At 40.6% G+C, this 16,910-nt stretch overlaps 1 protein-coding gene across 1 annotated transcript in view; it reads right to left on the reverse strand.

Annotated features, from left to right (window-relative positions):
* Nucleotides 1–1,473: 1,473 nt before the first annotated feature.
* LOC139159564 (SUN domain-containing protein 3-like) overlaps nt 1,474–16,910 on the reverse strand; it is a 185,799-nt gene continuing 170,362 nt past the window's right edge. The window contains exons 9-11 of the mRNA XM_070736873.1: nt 3,447–3,614; nt 2,744–2,833; nt 1,474–1,632 (exon numbers count right to left, since the gene is read on the reverse strand). Of these exons, the coding sequence (XP_070592974.1) occupies nt 1,474–1,632; nt 2,744–2,833; nt 3,447–3,614 (417 nt within the window). The remainder of the gene's footprint in view (nt 1,633–2,743; nt 2,834–3,446; nt 3,615–16,910) is intronic.

The raw sequence follows: 16,910 nt of genomic DNA on the forward strand, positions 1-16,910 counted from the left end.
GATGGAAAGCTGAAACCGGGCTGTTTCAGCTTTCCATCCCTTCACGTCCCTTCGCCGCTAAATCGTGTGACAGCAAATATGCTTTGGGGATTTGGCTGGGGGGGAGAAGAAGTAGGACCTTCCTAACTCCGTCCCCCCCAGCCAAACCCCCAAAGCATGTTTGCTGCCACACGATTTAGCGTCGAAGTGACGTGGATGGATGGAAAGCTGAAACCGGGCTGTTTCAGCTTTCCATCCCTTCACGTCCCTTCGCCGCTAAATCGTGTGGCAGCAAACATGCTTTGGGAATTTGGCGGCGAAGTGACGTGGATGGATGGAAAGCTGAAACCGCCCGGTTTCAGCTCCCCATTCCTCCACGTCACTTCGCTCCTGTCCTGGCTAAATCGTGTGGCAGCAAACATGCTTTGGGGTTTTGGCTGGGGGGGAGGGAGTTAGGAAGGTCCTACTGCTTCCTCCCCCAGCCAAAAACACAAAGCCAGGCAGCCTCCAGCCGCCAAAGGAGCCTTCTGATTCTCCCTGCTTCTCTGTCCCGCTCATTACCCGTGTCCGGCAGAAGCTGCTGCCCGATTGCTCTTAGCCGGCGGGATGCAAAGTGCTGGGGTGGGGGGGTGTCCTGACAGCCCCCCCACCCCAATGCGAGCGGCAGGGAGTCACCCATGGCCGGCAGAAGATCGCTCTTGCTGACCTGATGCCTCGCGGGGAAGCCGGGCAAGAGCGATCTTCTGCCGGCCATGGGTGACTCCCCGCCACTCGCCCATGGCCGGCAGAAGATCGCTCTTGCCCGGCTTCCCCGCGAGGCAGCAGGTCAGCATCCTCGGTGGACGAGCGGCGGGGAAGCCGGCGGCTGTGGCAGCTGCTGCAAGAGGCTTCCCCGCCTCCTCAAAGCAGCCTCCCAAACCCGAACTTTCGCTGAGAAGCCCCGCCGCCCGGCTGTCACCTTTTAAAACAGCCGGGGGGCTTCTCAGCAGCCTCCCAACGCCGAAGCCCCCAGGCTGTTTTAAAAGGTGACAGCTGGGCGGCAGCGTTTTTTTGCGGGTTGTTTTTTTTTGTTGCACGGATTAATTGACTTTACATTGTTTCCTATGGGAAACAATGTTTCGTCTTACGAACCTTTCGTCTTACGAACCTCCTCCTTGCACCAATTAAGTTCGTATCATGAGGTATTACTATACATTACTTTAACAACTACGTTACTTTAACAACTACATTACTTTAACAACAATTCTAACTGAATTTTCAACTGAAATCAACATTAGTTTAACAACTACATTAGTTTAACAACCACTACTTTAACAACAATTCTAACTGAATTTTCAACTGAAATCAAACTGAAACCTGTTAGTCAAATAACTCAACATCATTAGTATATCCTCATGTTTTCTTTCCCATTTTCCCCTAGTGGGAAAATCTGAAGCAAGTTCTAGGTGCTTTTTTCCACTTGCTCAGTATAAATGTTCATATTCCTGTTTTTCTTTATTTATCTTGGGAGATTTCATCCACTTTCTTGCCCAAATGGTTTATATTGGCCATCCTTCCATGCACCCTGATTCGATAAATGCACGTGTACTCTGGATTTCCCCAGTTGCTCTCCACTTTGATCTTTCCATACTGGAACGCCTTCTCTTGTTCATTCTGAAATGTACATAAGGGAAGAGAACAATCATAATAAAAAGCAATCGAGATGAAGTCATCCTCTTGAATGGCTCTATCGGTTTAATAGAAGAGTGCAAACCTATACTGTATATCTATATACAAGAGCCGGGGTGGCGCAGCAGGTAGAATGCTGTACTGCAGGCCACTGAAGCTGACTGTAGATCTGTAGGTCAGCGGTTCAAATCTCATCACCGGCTCAAGGTTGACTCAGGCTTCCATCCTTCCAAGGTGGGTAAAATGAGGACCTGGATTATGGGGGCAATATGCTGGCTCTGTTAAAAAGTGCTATTGCTAACATGTTGTAAGCTGCCCTGAGTCTAAGGAGAAGGGTGGCATAAAAATCAAATAAATAAATAAAATAAATCTGTAGACCTGTTTCCCAAATGCTGATATAACTGCTTTGGGATTGTTATTCATCAGAAAGAAGATTTATGGTGGGTTTTTTTGTTTTTTGTTTTGCTATGTCCCATTACCTCCCATCAATATATATAGTCCTCAACATATGACCCCAATTGAGCTCAAAATTTATGTTGCTGAGTGAGAACTTTGCTAAGTGAGTTTTGCCCCATTTTACGACTTTTCTTGCCACATTTGTTTAATTAGAAATACATTGTTACTTAACAAATTGTTAAGTGAATCTGGTTTCCCCATTGACTTTGCTTGTCAGAAGGTTGCAAAAGTTAATCACATGGACCCCGAGACACTGCAGCTGTCCAAAATGTGAGTCAGGTGTCAAGTGTACAAATAGGGGTGCTGCAATGGTTACACGTGTGAAAAAATGGTCATAAAGCACTTTCTTCAATGCTACTGAAACTTTGAACAGCCATTAAGTGAACTATTGTAAGTCGGGGACTATCTGTATAGTGCCACAGATTATCTAAACTATATTTCCTCAGGAGGAGCTCTGGTTTTCCAGCTCTGGCCTAATCCACTCCTTAAAGTACTGAATTAAAAGTTGTCTGATTTTTAGTAGATGGCGCAGAAATTGGAGAGATTCTTTCAAAACAACTCCCTCTGACACAGCCCCTTCGGTTTTCCTCTATCCTACTTTAGTTTTACCTTTACCCCACTTCTCCCATTTCTAGTTTACCTTCAGCTGGAATGTCTGAATTAATTCCTTCTCAGTATCATACATGAATGTTCCCAGCAGGATCTCCTCTTTTGTTTCATCATTTAGCCCCTAAAATTAAAAGGAGGGAATCAGTGTAGAAGAGTTGAATGCTGCAGCAGCCCAGAAGGACAACCTGGAAGCAGTTCTTGGCCAACAAAGTCAGGTCAATGCAGAAACCCCCCCCCCAAAAAAAATAAAAAATTTGAGTCTTGACAAGCAGGCAACCTTTTAATGGTGAGCGGAATTATTTTATATGAAACGGGCAGAGAGCTACGGAGAGTGGTCACATGATTGTCAAGCCACTCCCACCTGGTCACATGGCAGGCAAGCCACACCCACAAAATAAACCATGCCCACAGTGTGGCAGTAAACATTTTGGCAGCTCATTGCTATATGTTCATAATGCTCCCACCTCCCATTTTTCCCCAAGAACTTTGAGAGATGAATTGGTCTAAGGGAGAATGACTGGCCTAAACTCTGCTGGCTTTTATACTAAAGGGAGAAATAGAACTCGGAGCACTGATTTCTAATCCTTCATCTTAACCTCGATACCAGAATGGCTCCATATCCTATTTCAGCTCAATATCAAGGGCATAGTAGCCTTGGTGCTTCCTAAATTGCAGTTCTTTTAATGAACCTTAGAGGTAAGATATACGATAAGTTAAAACAGTATTGTACTCACATAAACCAAGAAATCTTTTAAGGCGCCTGTGATTCCTTCCGAAAAAGCTATTGCTTTAGAGATGTGCTGAGCTGTAATGGCTGTGAGTCGGACTTTTTCAGGCAGCTTAATTACGACTTGGCCTTCAGATCCTGAGAATGCCCAGCAGTTTCCAGGGTAAACATCCGGCTACAAACAGGAGACCATTCACATAAATAAAATGCTCAAAATTGGAATCACTCTATAATATGTAAATAGATGCATTGCTCTGGGGTTAAAATGGTTTATACAAGAGACACCCCCAATTTGATGGTGGGGTATGTATGCTTGTCGGGTGGTGGGCACTTTTCACTATACACTTGTTTTATGTTGTGGGTATCTTAAAATTGTTAAAAATCAATTAAAAAAATGAATTCAGGTCTTGCAGATTGATTTGATGTGTGAGTACAATAATTACTGGGGTTTCTCCAGGAGTAGGGTGAACTTTATTGTGAATGTGTGACAAAATGACCGTATTTTTCGCTCTATAAGACGCACCTGCTGATAAGACGCACCTAGATTTTAGAGGAGGAAAATAGAAAAAAAATATTTTGAGCCAAAAAGTGGGCTAAAATATTTATTACAATAACAGAATAACTTAACATGAACAATAGTCAACAGCAGCATTAAGAACCATCATTACTGTAAAAGATAAGGTCTCTAGTCATTGGGAAATCCCAAAAATTCCTCACAACTGTCCGAACTTGTCACGCTCAGTGGCTCACTATCACTGGTGTCAGGGTCTTCATAAAGGACATCATCCTCTGAACCATCCAAGGCATTACTGATGCCACATTTCTTGAAGGAACTTACAACCGTTTCATCCTTCACGGCTTGCCATGACGTTTTCACCCACTCACAAACTTGAGTGATGGTGGGCCTTTTCATTCTTCCAGTGGGTGTCAGGTCATGATTCCCAGCAGCCATCCACTTGTTCCACTCCTCTCGCATGAACACTTTAAATGGCTTGTTAAGTGAAACATCCAGAGGTTGCAACTGGCTAGTAAGGCCCCCAGGAATGACAGCTAGATGGGTCTTTGCTAATTTAAAGATTTTTTTTGTGTTGTCACTGATATGTGCCCTAAACTGGTCAAGTACTAGTAGGGCAGGTTTCTTCAGAAGCCCTCCAGGGCGTTTGGACCACACTTTTTCTATCCATATTTTCATTCTACCTTCATCCATCCATCCTTTCTCATGAACATGGACAATAACTCCACGTGGGATCACCTCTTTCGGCATGGTTTTTCTTTTGAAAATTATCATTGGAGGCAACTTGGTGCCATCCGCGCAGCAGGACAACACAACAGTATAATGGGTTTTCTCATGTCCTGAGGTCTTCACAGTTATGGTTTTTGCACCTTTCACATCAACAGTCCTGTTTGATGGAACATCAAAGGTTAATGGGACTTCATCCATATTTCCAATCTGCCCTACTTCAAAGCCATTTTTCTTTCTTGCATCAATAACAAATTTATGGAAAGACAGAATCTTGGATTCATATTCTTTAGGCATTTTTTGCGCAATTCTAGTTTTGGTGCGCATAGCAAGGCCAGATCTTCTCATGAACCTGTAGCGCCATGATGCTGATCCAGTAAAGTCGTCAATGCCTTTCTCTGCAGCAAGACGCTTGGCTTCATATCTTATCATTTTCGTGGAGACTGATAATCCATTGTTCCTGTGATGTATGATCCACTCTTTCATTTCCACATCTATCTGTGGCCATTTTGCAGTATGCCCACGAAAAGTGTGTTTGCTTTTATCTGCTTTTTGCAGTGCTTCCTCCTGTTTACTCCATTCCCGTATCATTTTTTCAGTTGGAGGTGGCCCAAACTGTCTTTCAGCTGTCCTGTTTCCATGTTCTTTGGCGTATTTTACTACCTCCAGTTTAAATGGGATTTTATAGCTTAGCCTTTTCTGCTTTGACATCTTTGTAAAATTGGATGCAGCAGGAGACTACGGTAGTGTTCTACAACAAAAATGTAATGAAAGAACTGTCATCAAGAGCTGCCATCTGCCCAAGGCACTATTGTGGGGGCTGGGTACTGTATGGGACACTAATATGGGGGCTGGTTACTATATGAGACACTTGTGGGGGGCTGGCTACTGTATGAGACACTTGTGGGGGGCTGGCTACTGTATGGGACACTAATATGGGGGCTGGTTACTATATGAGACACTTGTGGTGGGCTGGCTAATGTATGAGACACTAATATGGGGGCTGGGTACTGTATAGGACACTATTGTGGGGGGCTGGCTACTGTATGGGTTCGAATATGGGGGGGCTGGTTGCTGTACGGGACACTACATGTACATGTATGTGGGGTTGCCCTAAAGTTGCACAGCCCCACATACATGTACATGAATGTGTTAAACTGTCACTGAGTGATTCTGTGTAGTGACAGTTCAGACAATTCATGTTGTGTTTTATCTTTTTTTTACACTTTACTGTTCACTCTCTTCTCTCTTCATCCACATGTACCGGTATACAAGGTGCAAAACTACAATTCCCGTCATGCCTGCACAGAAAAAAGCTGGTCAGGCATGATGGGAAGTGTAGTTGGACTACAACCGCCGTACTGCGCATGCGCCGGCGCCATACGTGACATGGCGCTTGCGTCACATCCCCCCGGCCTCTCCATCCAGTCCGCCCTCCGCCGCCGCAACGGACCAGAGAAGAGGAGAGGCGGCGACAGAGGCGGCGGTCTCCAGATGAAGACCTCCCCTGGACGGCGAAGCGAGACAGAGGCTGTCCGGGACACTTTTGGTGAGTATATCACCGCCCCCCCCCCTCTGCTCCAGCGCCTCCCCCCCCCTCCCTGCCTGCATCTTCGCTCCATAAGACGGGGCTGATTTTTCATCCTACTTTGGGAGGAAAAAAACTGCGTCTTATGGAGCGAAAAATACGGTACTTCTGACCTCTAATCTGTGTTTTCTCTGGCTTATTAAGAGGTCAGATACACCAGCAAAGTAAACTATTAGTGGGTAAATAGAGTTTTGTAATTAAACCAGAATAATATCCCAACTAGTGTAAATTTTCCAATCATTTGAAACCAGGAAAATGTCATTCTTCCCTCATTCCTCCGTTGTAAATGAGGCATTCCCTCTTTCTCATTCTCTTTCTGTCTATCTGCCTTTTAATCTCATTGAGGGGAGGAGTGAAGAGGATGGGCAAGAAAGGACCAGGATCTCCAACATTTTTATTTTTATCCCTCTAGAAATGAAGGGAATGGATGACGAACTGGGGAAAAGGATTACATAAAGTGAGGAGAGTACAAGGTGAAAAGAACAGAGAAAGGGGATGGATGGGATTAAAGAAATATTCCCAGAAGGTTGGCAGATTTTTTTTTTTTTAGATTTATGTGTTTGTTTATCAAAACGTGTAAATAATAGCAGGTATTGATATAAACACAAACATAAGTAAAGTAGGTACAGGCAAATAGGACAATAAGGCAGGGATGGTAGGCACAATAGTGTGCTTATGCATACTCCTCACTAATAAACTTATTGTGTGTGTGTGTGTGTGCGTATTGCTCAAAAAAAAATAAAGGGAACACTCAAATAACACATCCTAGATCTGAATGAATGAAATATTCTCATTGAATACTTTATTCTGTACAAAGTTGAATGTGCGCAGCAGCATGTGAAATTGATTGTCAATCAGTGTTGCTTCCCAAGTGGACAGTTTGAATACACAGACGTTTGATTTACTTGGAGTTATATTGTGTTCCCTTTATCTTTTTATACTGTGTGTGTGTGTGTATTTATCACCAAGCATTTATCACCAGCAGCCAATGCTTCAGCAATATACAAGGGGCCTTTTTCTTCCATTCTGAAGCCCAATAATGAAGACTTCTATAGAAATGGGAGAGAATTCTCCTTTTGCTTTCCAACGTCCAGAAAGCATAAATAAGGAGAAACAGTCTACACTATAGCAATAGCAATAGTACTTAGATTTATATACCATTCCACCGTGCTTCACAGCACTCTCTGAGATGTTTACAACATTAGCAGCCCCCAATTTTACCGACTTCAGAAAGAAGGAAAACTGACTCAACTTTAAACTGGTCAGGATTGAATTTCTGGCAGTGAGCAGTTACCCTGCAATCCTGCATTCTAACTACTGCGTCATCACAGCTCTTGCCATCATTTAAAGTCTTCTTAAATACAGCAACTCAGAACTTCACAAACTATTCCAGATATACATTCAGAAACAACATACAAAAGAGAAGATTTTGTTCTTCTCTGGAATATTCTGTTTTTGAGCTGGAGAGTTTTGTGCATCCCTCCCCAGGGTTGGGCTACTGCCCGGATGGGAGAGAATGCAGTGGAGTAGTGAAATTGGAACTCCACCCTAGAGCACCCAATTTGCACTGAAAGATGTTGAAAGAAAATGTAGCGCGTCCTGCATAAACCATGCCCACAGTGTGGTAGTAAAAAATTTGGTAGTCCTTCACCCTCCCTCTCCCTGCTCTAAACCAACCGAAATCATATTATTGTAACTTCTGAACTCTGCCTTAGTTTAATGCAATTAAACGCAACAGTTAGTGAAAAGTCTGAGGAGCTTGAGTTTAAACGGTTCCTTTATTCAGCTCTATTCGGAAAGTGACTTCAGCAAGGAACGCGTCTGGCTTTACACAGCACCAGACTCTCCTTTTATACTTTTATACTTCCCGCCGAAACCCAACTGTCAGAGTCTTAGCCAATCAGAGGCGTCTAACAAAATCCAACTATTTACATTGCTTTATACATACTCAACACCCCTCCCTCCTTAGTTTAGAAAAAAACAGTTTTACAAAGAAAGCCAGGTGATAAAATCATCCAATCGGCTCAGTCTGCGTGCAATCCTTTCGGACCTGCGCAGATCATTTGAGTCTTGGCAATCGGCCGAAGAGGAGGTCGGCTCGCTAGCGTCTCCACTGGAAGTCCAGGGCCTTGGTTGCGGAAAGGCCCCCAGTGTAGAGTCCGCGGGCACAACGCCGACCCCCGAGGATGGTGGCTCAAGATCGTGGAATTGGTGAGTAGATTTGCGTGTCCATTAAATTTTGTTGTATAGTCCGTCCGTTGAAGTCCTCTGTAGAAAGCGAGGGTGAATATCCAAGTTAGTGTTTCGGGCTGTGGTGGCGTTTGGTACAGGTGTGGACTCTTGGCGCCTTCGTAGGTGGTCGATGTGCCTTTTCCACACTCGGCCATCGTCTAAACGCACATAGTATGTCTTTGGCGCGGTTTGTTGTAATATTGTCCCTTTTAACCAATTAAGTCCACCATCAAAGTTCTTTGCAAACACATTTTGACCTAAATACAAATTTCTTTCTGGATTTACAACATCATTTTTGCTTTCACAATACATAGGATGGAGTCTATCTATTGGGGTCCTCAGTTTTCTCCTCATCAAAAGTTCAGCAGGGCTTTTTTGAGTGGTAGCATTTGGGGTGATGTGCTGGGTTAATAAGAATTGGTCAAGGTGTTCTTGCACCTCACCTGGTCCTGACCTGCGTAAGGCTTCTTTGGCCACACGCACCTATCTCTCTGCCAACCCATTAGCCCAAGGGGAGTAAGGTGAGTTGAGGGCGTGTCTGATGCCTAATTGATCTAAAAATAATTCTATTTGTCTGGCAGTTAACTGGGGACCATTATCTGACACCAATATGTCAGGGCAGCCATGTGTGGCAAAAAGACGGCGCAGGGCTTTAATGGTGGCACTAGTGGTGATGTTGCTCATGGCAATAATTTCTACCCATTTAGAATAAGCATCCACAATTACTAAAAAGTACTGTGGCCCAATTGGGCCTGCAAAATCAATATGAATCCTTGACCATGGTCCCTTTGGTTGTTCCCATTCCATTGGGGTGGTTCTAGGGGGGGTTGGCCTAGACTCTTGACATGGATCACAAGTGGCTACCTATTTTTCAATCTCTGCATCAATCTCTGGCCGCCATAAATATCCTCTGGCCAAGCTTTTCTTTTTTTTTTTTTTTTTTTTTAAATAATTTTTATTAATTTGCAAAAAAAGATTATGTACAAAGGAGGAAAGATACATTGATTAATAACATTGTGATAACTTGACACATACTTGCTGTTATGCCATGATTACTCCATTCAATTGTTTTGCTGAATCAATACATATCATAACCTATTGTGGTTAATATGGTATATCTCTATAGCTCGTTATCTTTTGGGTCTTTTAAATCTTCCTCCCAATCCCTCCCCCCCATTGAACTGTAATAGTTCTAAAAGGTCTAAATTGTTTATTTGGGCGGCATATGGAAGCCGCGGTTTCGTTAGTGTAGTATTTATATCATTATATATTTACATTTGAGAAGAAGTCGTACTGGATTGATCCAGATATTCTTAGTAGTCCAATATTATCTTTCCTCCCCTTTCTTTTCCCTTCTCTTTTACAGTCATTTCTGCGCTTTCCACTAATGTTTCAATATATTTTAGTATTTTAATATATCTACGTTTTGTAATATTTCGTTATATTTTCCCCCTTTCTTCATTTGTTTCTTTTCTTACTTTTTACCCAATTGTAAAAATTTTCCCAGTTTTTGTAGAATTTCGAGTCTTCTTTATTTTTGAGTTTTTGTGTAAGCCTATCCATTTCTGCACAGTCGTAGATTTTTTTGATGATTTCTCTTTCAGTTGGTATAGTGTCTCTTTTCCAGTTTTGTGCTATGGTTATTCTGGTAGCTGTGATTATATGATGTATTAGGTACGTGTCTTCTTTCTTGTTTTTCAAATCAGTTATGCTCAAGAGGAATATTTCTGGTGTGAGTTTTAAGGAAACTGTTGTGATTTGTTGTATCCATGTTTGGATTTTTTTCCATAGTTTTTTGATGAGGGGGCAAGTCCACCATAAGTGAAAAAATGTTCCAATTTTGCTATTGCACCTCCAACAATTTGGTTTTATGGTAGGATAGATCTTGGCTAGTCTCGTTGGTGGTAGATGCCATCTATAAAACATTTTTTGTAGGTTCTCTTTGTATGGAACTGATTTAGTGATTTTCAGGTTTCTCCACATTTGTTCCCATTGTTCAATGTAAATGGGGTGCCCTATGTTTTTAGCCCAGGTAGTCATGTTTTCTTTTACTAATTCGGTTTCCATAGAGTACCCCATTAAATAATTATACATTTTGGTTATAAATTTTTTCGGATATCCTAATAATATTTTATCGATTGTACTTTCTTTTTCTTGGATCCCTTCTTTTTTTTTGTCTCTATTCCATTTCGTCAAAATTTGAGCATAGGACCACCAGTCAATATCGATATTTTGGTTTCTTAGTTGCTGTCTGGGTTTTATATCTCCTTTCTCATCTAATATGTGGTTGTAATTCAATATTTTTATTGATTGGAATAGGTTTGGGTGTCTGAGTGCTTCAAGACTGGAGTACCATTTGGGGATTTTGTGGTAATGTTCTTTTTTAGTTTTTAACCACACATTTATTAAAGAGTCCCTGATCATGTGACATCTGAAGTATACTGGCGTTTTCCCTTTTTCGCTCCATAGGAAGCTGTGCCATCCTTGGAGAATGTTGTGGCCCTCCAAGGCCAAAAGTCTTTGATCTTGGAGGGTTATCCACTCTTTAACCCATGAAAGGACCGATGCTTCATAGTAGACTTGGAAGTTTGGTAATCCAAATCCTCCTTGTGTTACTCTATCTTGTAAGGCTTTAAATCTCACCCTTGGTTTTTTTCCGGCCCAGATAAATTTTGAAATAGTTGTATTTATTTTGCTGAAAAATTTTTGGTTTAATTTTATTGGGATCGTCTGAAATAAATATAGAAATTTCGGTAGTATAGACATTTTAATTGTGGCTATCCTCCCTGATAGTGAGATATGAATTTTGTTCCACCTAATTAACTGTTGTTCTGTTTTTTTAATGAGGGAATCGTAGTTATCTTTTTGTATTGTACCGCATCTGTTCGTTAGTGTTATGCCCAGGTATTTAACTTTTTTAACGGTTTGGATTCCTAATAATGTCTCTAATTCGTGTTCTTGTTTAGTGTCCATATTTTTAGTTATAATTTTAGTTTTTTGTTTATTGATTTTTAAGCCGGCCACTTCTCCATACCGTTGTATCTCTCTCAGCAGGTGTTCCCCTGTTTCTATTGGGTCCTCCAAAATGAATGCTAGGTCATCTGCATAAGCCTGAACTTTAAATTCGTGTTTTTTTGTTTTAAGACCTGTAATTTCCATGTTGGATCTTATTTGGTTAAGAAGTGTTTCTACTGCCAGGATGTATAGAAGTGGAGATAAAGGACATCCTTGTCTAACACCTTTTGCAATTTGAAAAGATCTTGTTAGTTCCCCATTAAATATAATTTGAGCCGATTGCGTATTGTATATAGTTTGGATCATATTTATCATTTTTGGGCCGAATTGCATTTTTTTAATTAATTCAAAAATAAATTCCCACCTTAAATTGTCGAAAGCTTTTTGGGCGTCCAAGAATATTAATGCTAATTGTTTTTCGGAGTGTGTCTCGTAGTATTCTAGGGTGTTAAGAATTATTCTTGTATTATTCCTTATATATCTCCCTGGGAGAAAGCCATTTTGATCTTCCTTTTGTTGTTTTGTTTAAAATTGGTTTAAATCTTTCCGCTATTATTGTCATGAATATTTTATAATCGACGTTAAGGAGGGATATGGGCCGATAGTTTTGTATATATATTTTTTTTTCCGGGTCTTTCGGGATTAGACTTATCAGGGTTTGTGTCCAGGATGTTGGTAACAAGCCTTTTTCCAATACTTCATTAAATATTATTACTAGAATTTCTAATAGGTAGTCTTTTAATTCTTTATAAAATTCGGCCGGTATCCCGTCTGTACCTGGGGTTTTGCTGTTCTTTTGTTTGGTTATTGCGTATTCCACTTCTAGTTTAGTTATTTCTTTATTTAGTATGGTTACATCTGAATCTGATATCTTTTGTATTTCCGCTTCCTCAAGATATTTATTTAATTGGGATTGATTTGTTTCTTCCTTTTGGTATAAATGAGTATAATATTCAGTTACTATATTCTTTTTTTCCCCCTGTGTATGTTGTAATTCCCCGTTTTTATCTTCTAGTGTTTGTATGTATCATTCTTCTTCTTGTTTTTTTAGTTTGTAAGCCAGCCATCTGCCTATTTTATTCGCGTTTTCAAATTGATATTGATTGGTTTTCCTTAGTTTTGTGACAATTTCATCTTGTATTATTAAATTGATATTGTGTTTTATTGCATCTATCTCTTCTCTTATTTTCCCGTTTTGGAGGTCTTTTTGAGCTTCTAATTCTGCGTGTTTTAAATTGGTCTTGAATTCGTTTAATTTCCTATCTTTCTGTTTCTTTTTTTTTGCTAAATAAGCTATTGTTATGCCTCTCATAAATGCTTTTATTGTGTCCCAGATATTCTGAATGGTGGTATCGGTATTCCAATTATCTCTTAAAAATAATTTTAATTCTTGTTTAATATGTTTGATATAATCCTGATCTTGAAATAACAGTTGGTTTATAGACCATCGGTGTTGACCTGGGGTCGGTGTTTTAATTTTCATCAATATTGGTTGGTGGTCTGCCCAAATATTTGGACCTATTTCAATTTCATAAATTAACTTCCCAAAATTTTGGTCTGTCCAAATCATATCAATTCGGGACCATGACTTTTGCGGTGATGAGTAGAAGGTGTATTCCCGTGCCGATGGGTGTCTTTCTCTCCAGATGTCTACCAGTCTATATTCCCTTGTTATTTCCTGGAATTCTGGTGGTAGTGTTCTTCTGTCTTTTATTTTTTTTTTGCAGATTTGAAATCTTTTTTGGGGTCGCTCACTGCATTATAGTCTCCAATAATACAGATGTCCCCTTTTTGTACCTGTGCTAGTTGTTCAGCTAATTTTTGATAGAATTGTTTCTGTTTTGTGTTTGTGGCGTAAATCGCCACTATCGCTATTTCTCTATAACCTATTTTAATTTTTACAATTAGAATTCTGCCATCTTCATCTGAATAAATTTTTTCTGGTTGATAAATATCCTTAATATACAAAGCAATCCCTCTCTTTTTTGAGTCTGATAGGGCTGTAAATAATTTACCTAATTTTTTATTTTCTAAAAGTTTGCAGTCTTGCTTCCTAATGTGTACTTCTTGAAGACATGATATATCTGAGTTTTGTTTTAGTAATTTTGTCATTATCTGTTTTCTTTTTATTGGGGAATTCAATCCGTTGATGTTTACAGAGATCAACTCAAATATCTTTCGCGTCATTTTCCTCCCTCTCCTCTCCGGTTACCTTCTCTTCCTTTATTGACGTTTGGCCGCCGCTCTTGTTGTTACCCTTTGTTCTTTTTGTTGTCTTTCCTCACCTTGTTCTTCCTCTCCTCTGCCCTCCTTCCGTCTCTCCTCCTGTGATAGTTCCTCTATGGTCTGGCGAATCTCTGTATCTTGCTCTAGATTGTTTTGAATAAAATAGTCCGCTTTCTCGAACGAGTCTATTTTGATTTTTTTTCCGTTCCATGTTACCAAAAGACCCTCCGGAATTAGCCATCGGTATGGGATTCCCCTTCTCAGAAGTTTTGCCGTAAAGAAGTGGAATTCTCTTCTTTTTTCCCTTATTCTTTTCGGAATTTGTTTGAGTATTATAATTTCTTTTTCTTGGTACATAATTTTCCCACTTCTTGTTAATTTATATATTTCATCCCTAATGGATTTTTTGGTAAATTTTACGTGGACCTCTCTGGGTAACCTGTGGTTCTTGGTATAGTTCGTTTGTATTCTATAGATCTCGTCAATGTGGTCCTTGACCTCCTCTAGTTCGATCTGTGTATTGTTGGTAATCAGCTGGGATAATTTGTTAAATAAATCTTCGTCTGTATTTTCCGGGATGTTTTGGAAGCGAAGAAAATAAGCTGCTTTTTCCATCTCCAGGATTGCGATTGAATTTCCGAGCTCATTATTGGCCGCAATTAGTCTTCTTTCTGATTCAATTCTTCTTTCATCGATTCTTTTTGTGTCTGTTTCAATATTCTGTATCCTCTGTTCATGGTTAATTATAATTTCTTGTATACCTTCAAGTTGATTTTCCAGGCCTTCCATTTTTCCAGACATCTTTTCAAAGTTTTGTTTTGTTTCCTCATGGTTTTGTCTTATGGTTTCTTGAGTAGTTGTAGCCACCTCTTGGCTGCGGACCATAAACTCTTGAATCAAACTTAGTGAGGCCTGAATCGATTGCAGAGAAGTTTTATCAGTGGTTGCCATTTCTGTGTTTGGTTTTACAGTTTGCATCGTCGGAGTTCCTGGTGTAACTTTTTTTTGGTATTTAGAGAAATTAGTTGTCATGCTCCCTAACCAGACGAAGGTAGTTGACAAATTGTCCAAATTGTCCAAATTATCCCAAAGTAGTGACTTTTCCACGTGTTCAATTGAGTCGTAAAGATAGAGATATTATTTGAGTCACAATTCAAGAATAGTCTTATTTGGGAGATTAAAATAGTTAGGCTCGTTCAAACGCAGCTGAATTCTCCAATATTAGTAGAGAGAAGTCAAATACATCAATCTCTGGCCGCCATAAATATCCTCTGGCCAAGCTTTTCATTCGCACAATACCAGAGTGCCCCATATGCAATAATTTTAAGACTTTGTTCCTTAAGCTGGAGGGAATTATGATCCTGTCTCCCCACAAAAGGCACCCTTTAAGATAAGACAGTTCTACCCTTTTGTTTCTGAACTCTTTTAAACAATCCCCCTGGTTTTCGTTAGGCCATCCCTTTAATACACAGTTGACTACTTTCTGTAACTCTGGGTCTTGTCTTGTGTGATCAGCTACCTCTCTAGCGGTTGTTATTGGGTTCTCTTCTAATTCTAAGATTAATACATCTGCAGCTGGGGCTGGGTCCTCTACTGCTATGGTCATGGGGCATCTACTCAGCCCATCTGCGTGATTAATTTCTTTTCCTCCCTTATGTTTAAGTTCATAATTATAACCTGCTAAAAATAAAGCCCATCTTATTAGGCGTGGTGACATCAATGGAGGTGTGGGTTTATTTGGTGCTAAAAGTCCTAATAAAGGTTTATGGTCTGTTATTAACTCAAATTTGCAGCCAAAAATATAATTGTGGAATTTCTTAACCCTAGCTACTAGGGCTAAAGCTTCCTTGTCTAATTGGCTATAGTTGCGCTCTGCGATAGACAATGTTCTAGAGAAATAAGCTATCGGGGCTTCCGTGTCATTTGGCAAAACATATGCCAAAACAGCACCCACACCATACGGTGAGGCATCACACGTTAATCTTACTGGTAGCAAGGTGCTATATTGGACCACTACAATGTTTGATGTTAAAAGGTTTTTTATTTGTGCAAAAGCTTCGCTCTCAGTTTCCCCCCAAGTCCAAGGTGTTCCCTTCTGTAGCAATTTGTGGAGAGGCTCGGCTGCTGTTGCTTTCTGTTTTAAGAAAACAGAATAGAAATTTAGAAGGCCCCAAAATGCCTGTAATTCAGTTTTGTTCTGTGGCTCTGGGGCTTCTCTAATGGCCTTTATCTTATCAGGTGTTGGATGGATGCCTTCTCCATCAATTCTATAACCTAAAAACTCCACACTGTGGGTACCCCATACACATTTATCTGCCCTGATTCTAAGACCCTTTTGCTATAGTCGTTTTAAAACCTCCCTAATTCTCTGGTTTATTTGTAGTTGACATTCCCCTGAAATTAAGATGTCGTCAAAATATGGTATTGCGCCTTTTATTCCTGCTAGTAGCCTCTCCATTAAACTCTGGAAGATTCCCGGGGCTACGCTCACTCCGAACTGCAACCTTGTGCATTTAAATGCACCCCTGTGTGTGACTATTGTTTGTGCGAGGGTGGTTGGTTCATCGACTGGCAATTGCTGATAAGCCTGCGCCAAATCGATTTTAGCAAATACTTTCCCTTCCCCCAGGGAATGAAGCAATTGTTGGACCACTGGAATAGGGTAAGGATGGTGTTGTAGGGCTTTATTAAGAGTGGACTTATAGTCAGCACAAACTCTTAATGAGCCATCAGGTTTTAAAGGGGTAACTATGGGGTTTCCCAAGGAGCCTGGTCAACAGGGACCAAGATGCCCTGTCCTATTAGTTTATCCAGTTGTTGGTCTAGTTTTGGAAGTAGTGGTAGGGGAACTCTACGAGGTTTAAGCCGTACAGGGGGAACTTTGGGGTCTAAGGAAAAAGATATAGGTGGGCCATTGTAAGAGCCCAAGGTGGAGCTAAATACATCAGGAAATTCTTGTAGGAAGTTAGGAATCCCTTGGTCACTCACATTATGAATACCAGTAATTACAATCCCAAGGGGAGCCATCCACTGTAACTCCAAAAGGGAGTGCCTGGCTCCCGACACAACAATCAATGGTAGCATACAGTTAACAGTTTTAAACAGTATAGGTACATCAATTTTTCCCATAACAGGAATAATTCCCCCTTGAAAATCCTTAATTACTAGAG

This window comes from Erythrolamprus reginae, chromosome 2 (assembly GCF_031021105.1).
Source record: "Erythrolamprus reginae isolate rEryReg1 chromosome 2, rEryReg1.hap1, whole genome shotgun sequence".
Classification (NCBI taxonomy): domain Eukaryota; kingdom Metazoa; phylum Chordata; class Lepidosauria; order Squamata; family Dipsadidae; genus Erythrolamprus; species Erythrolamprus reginae.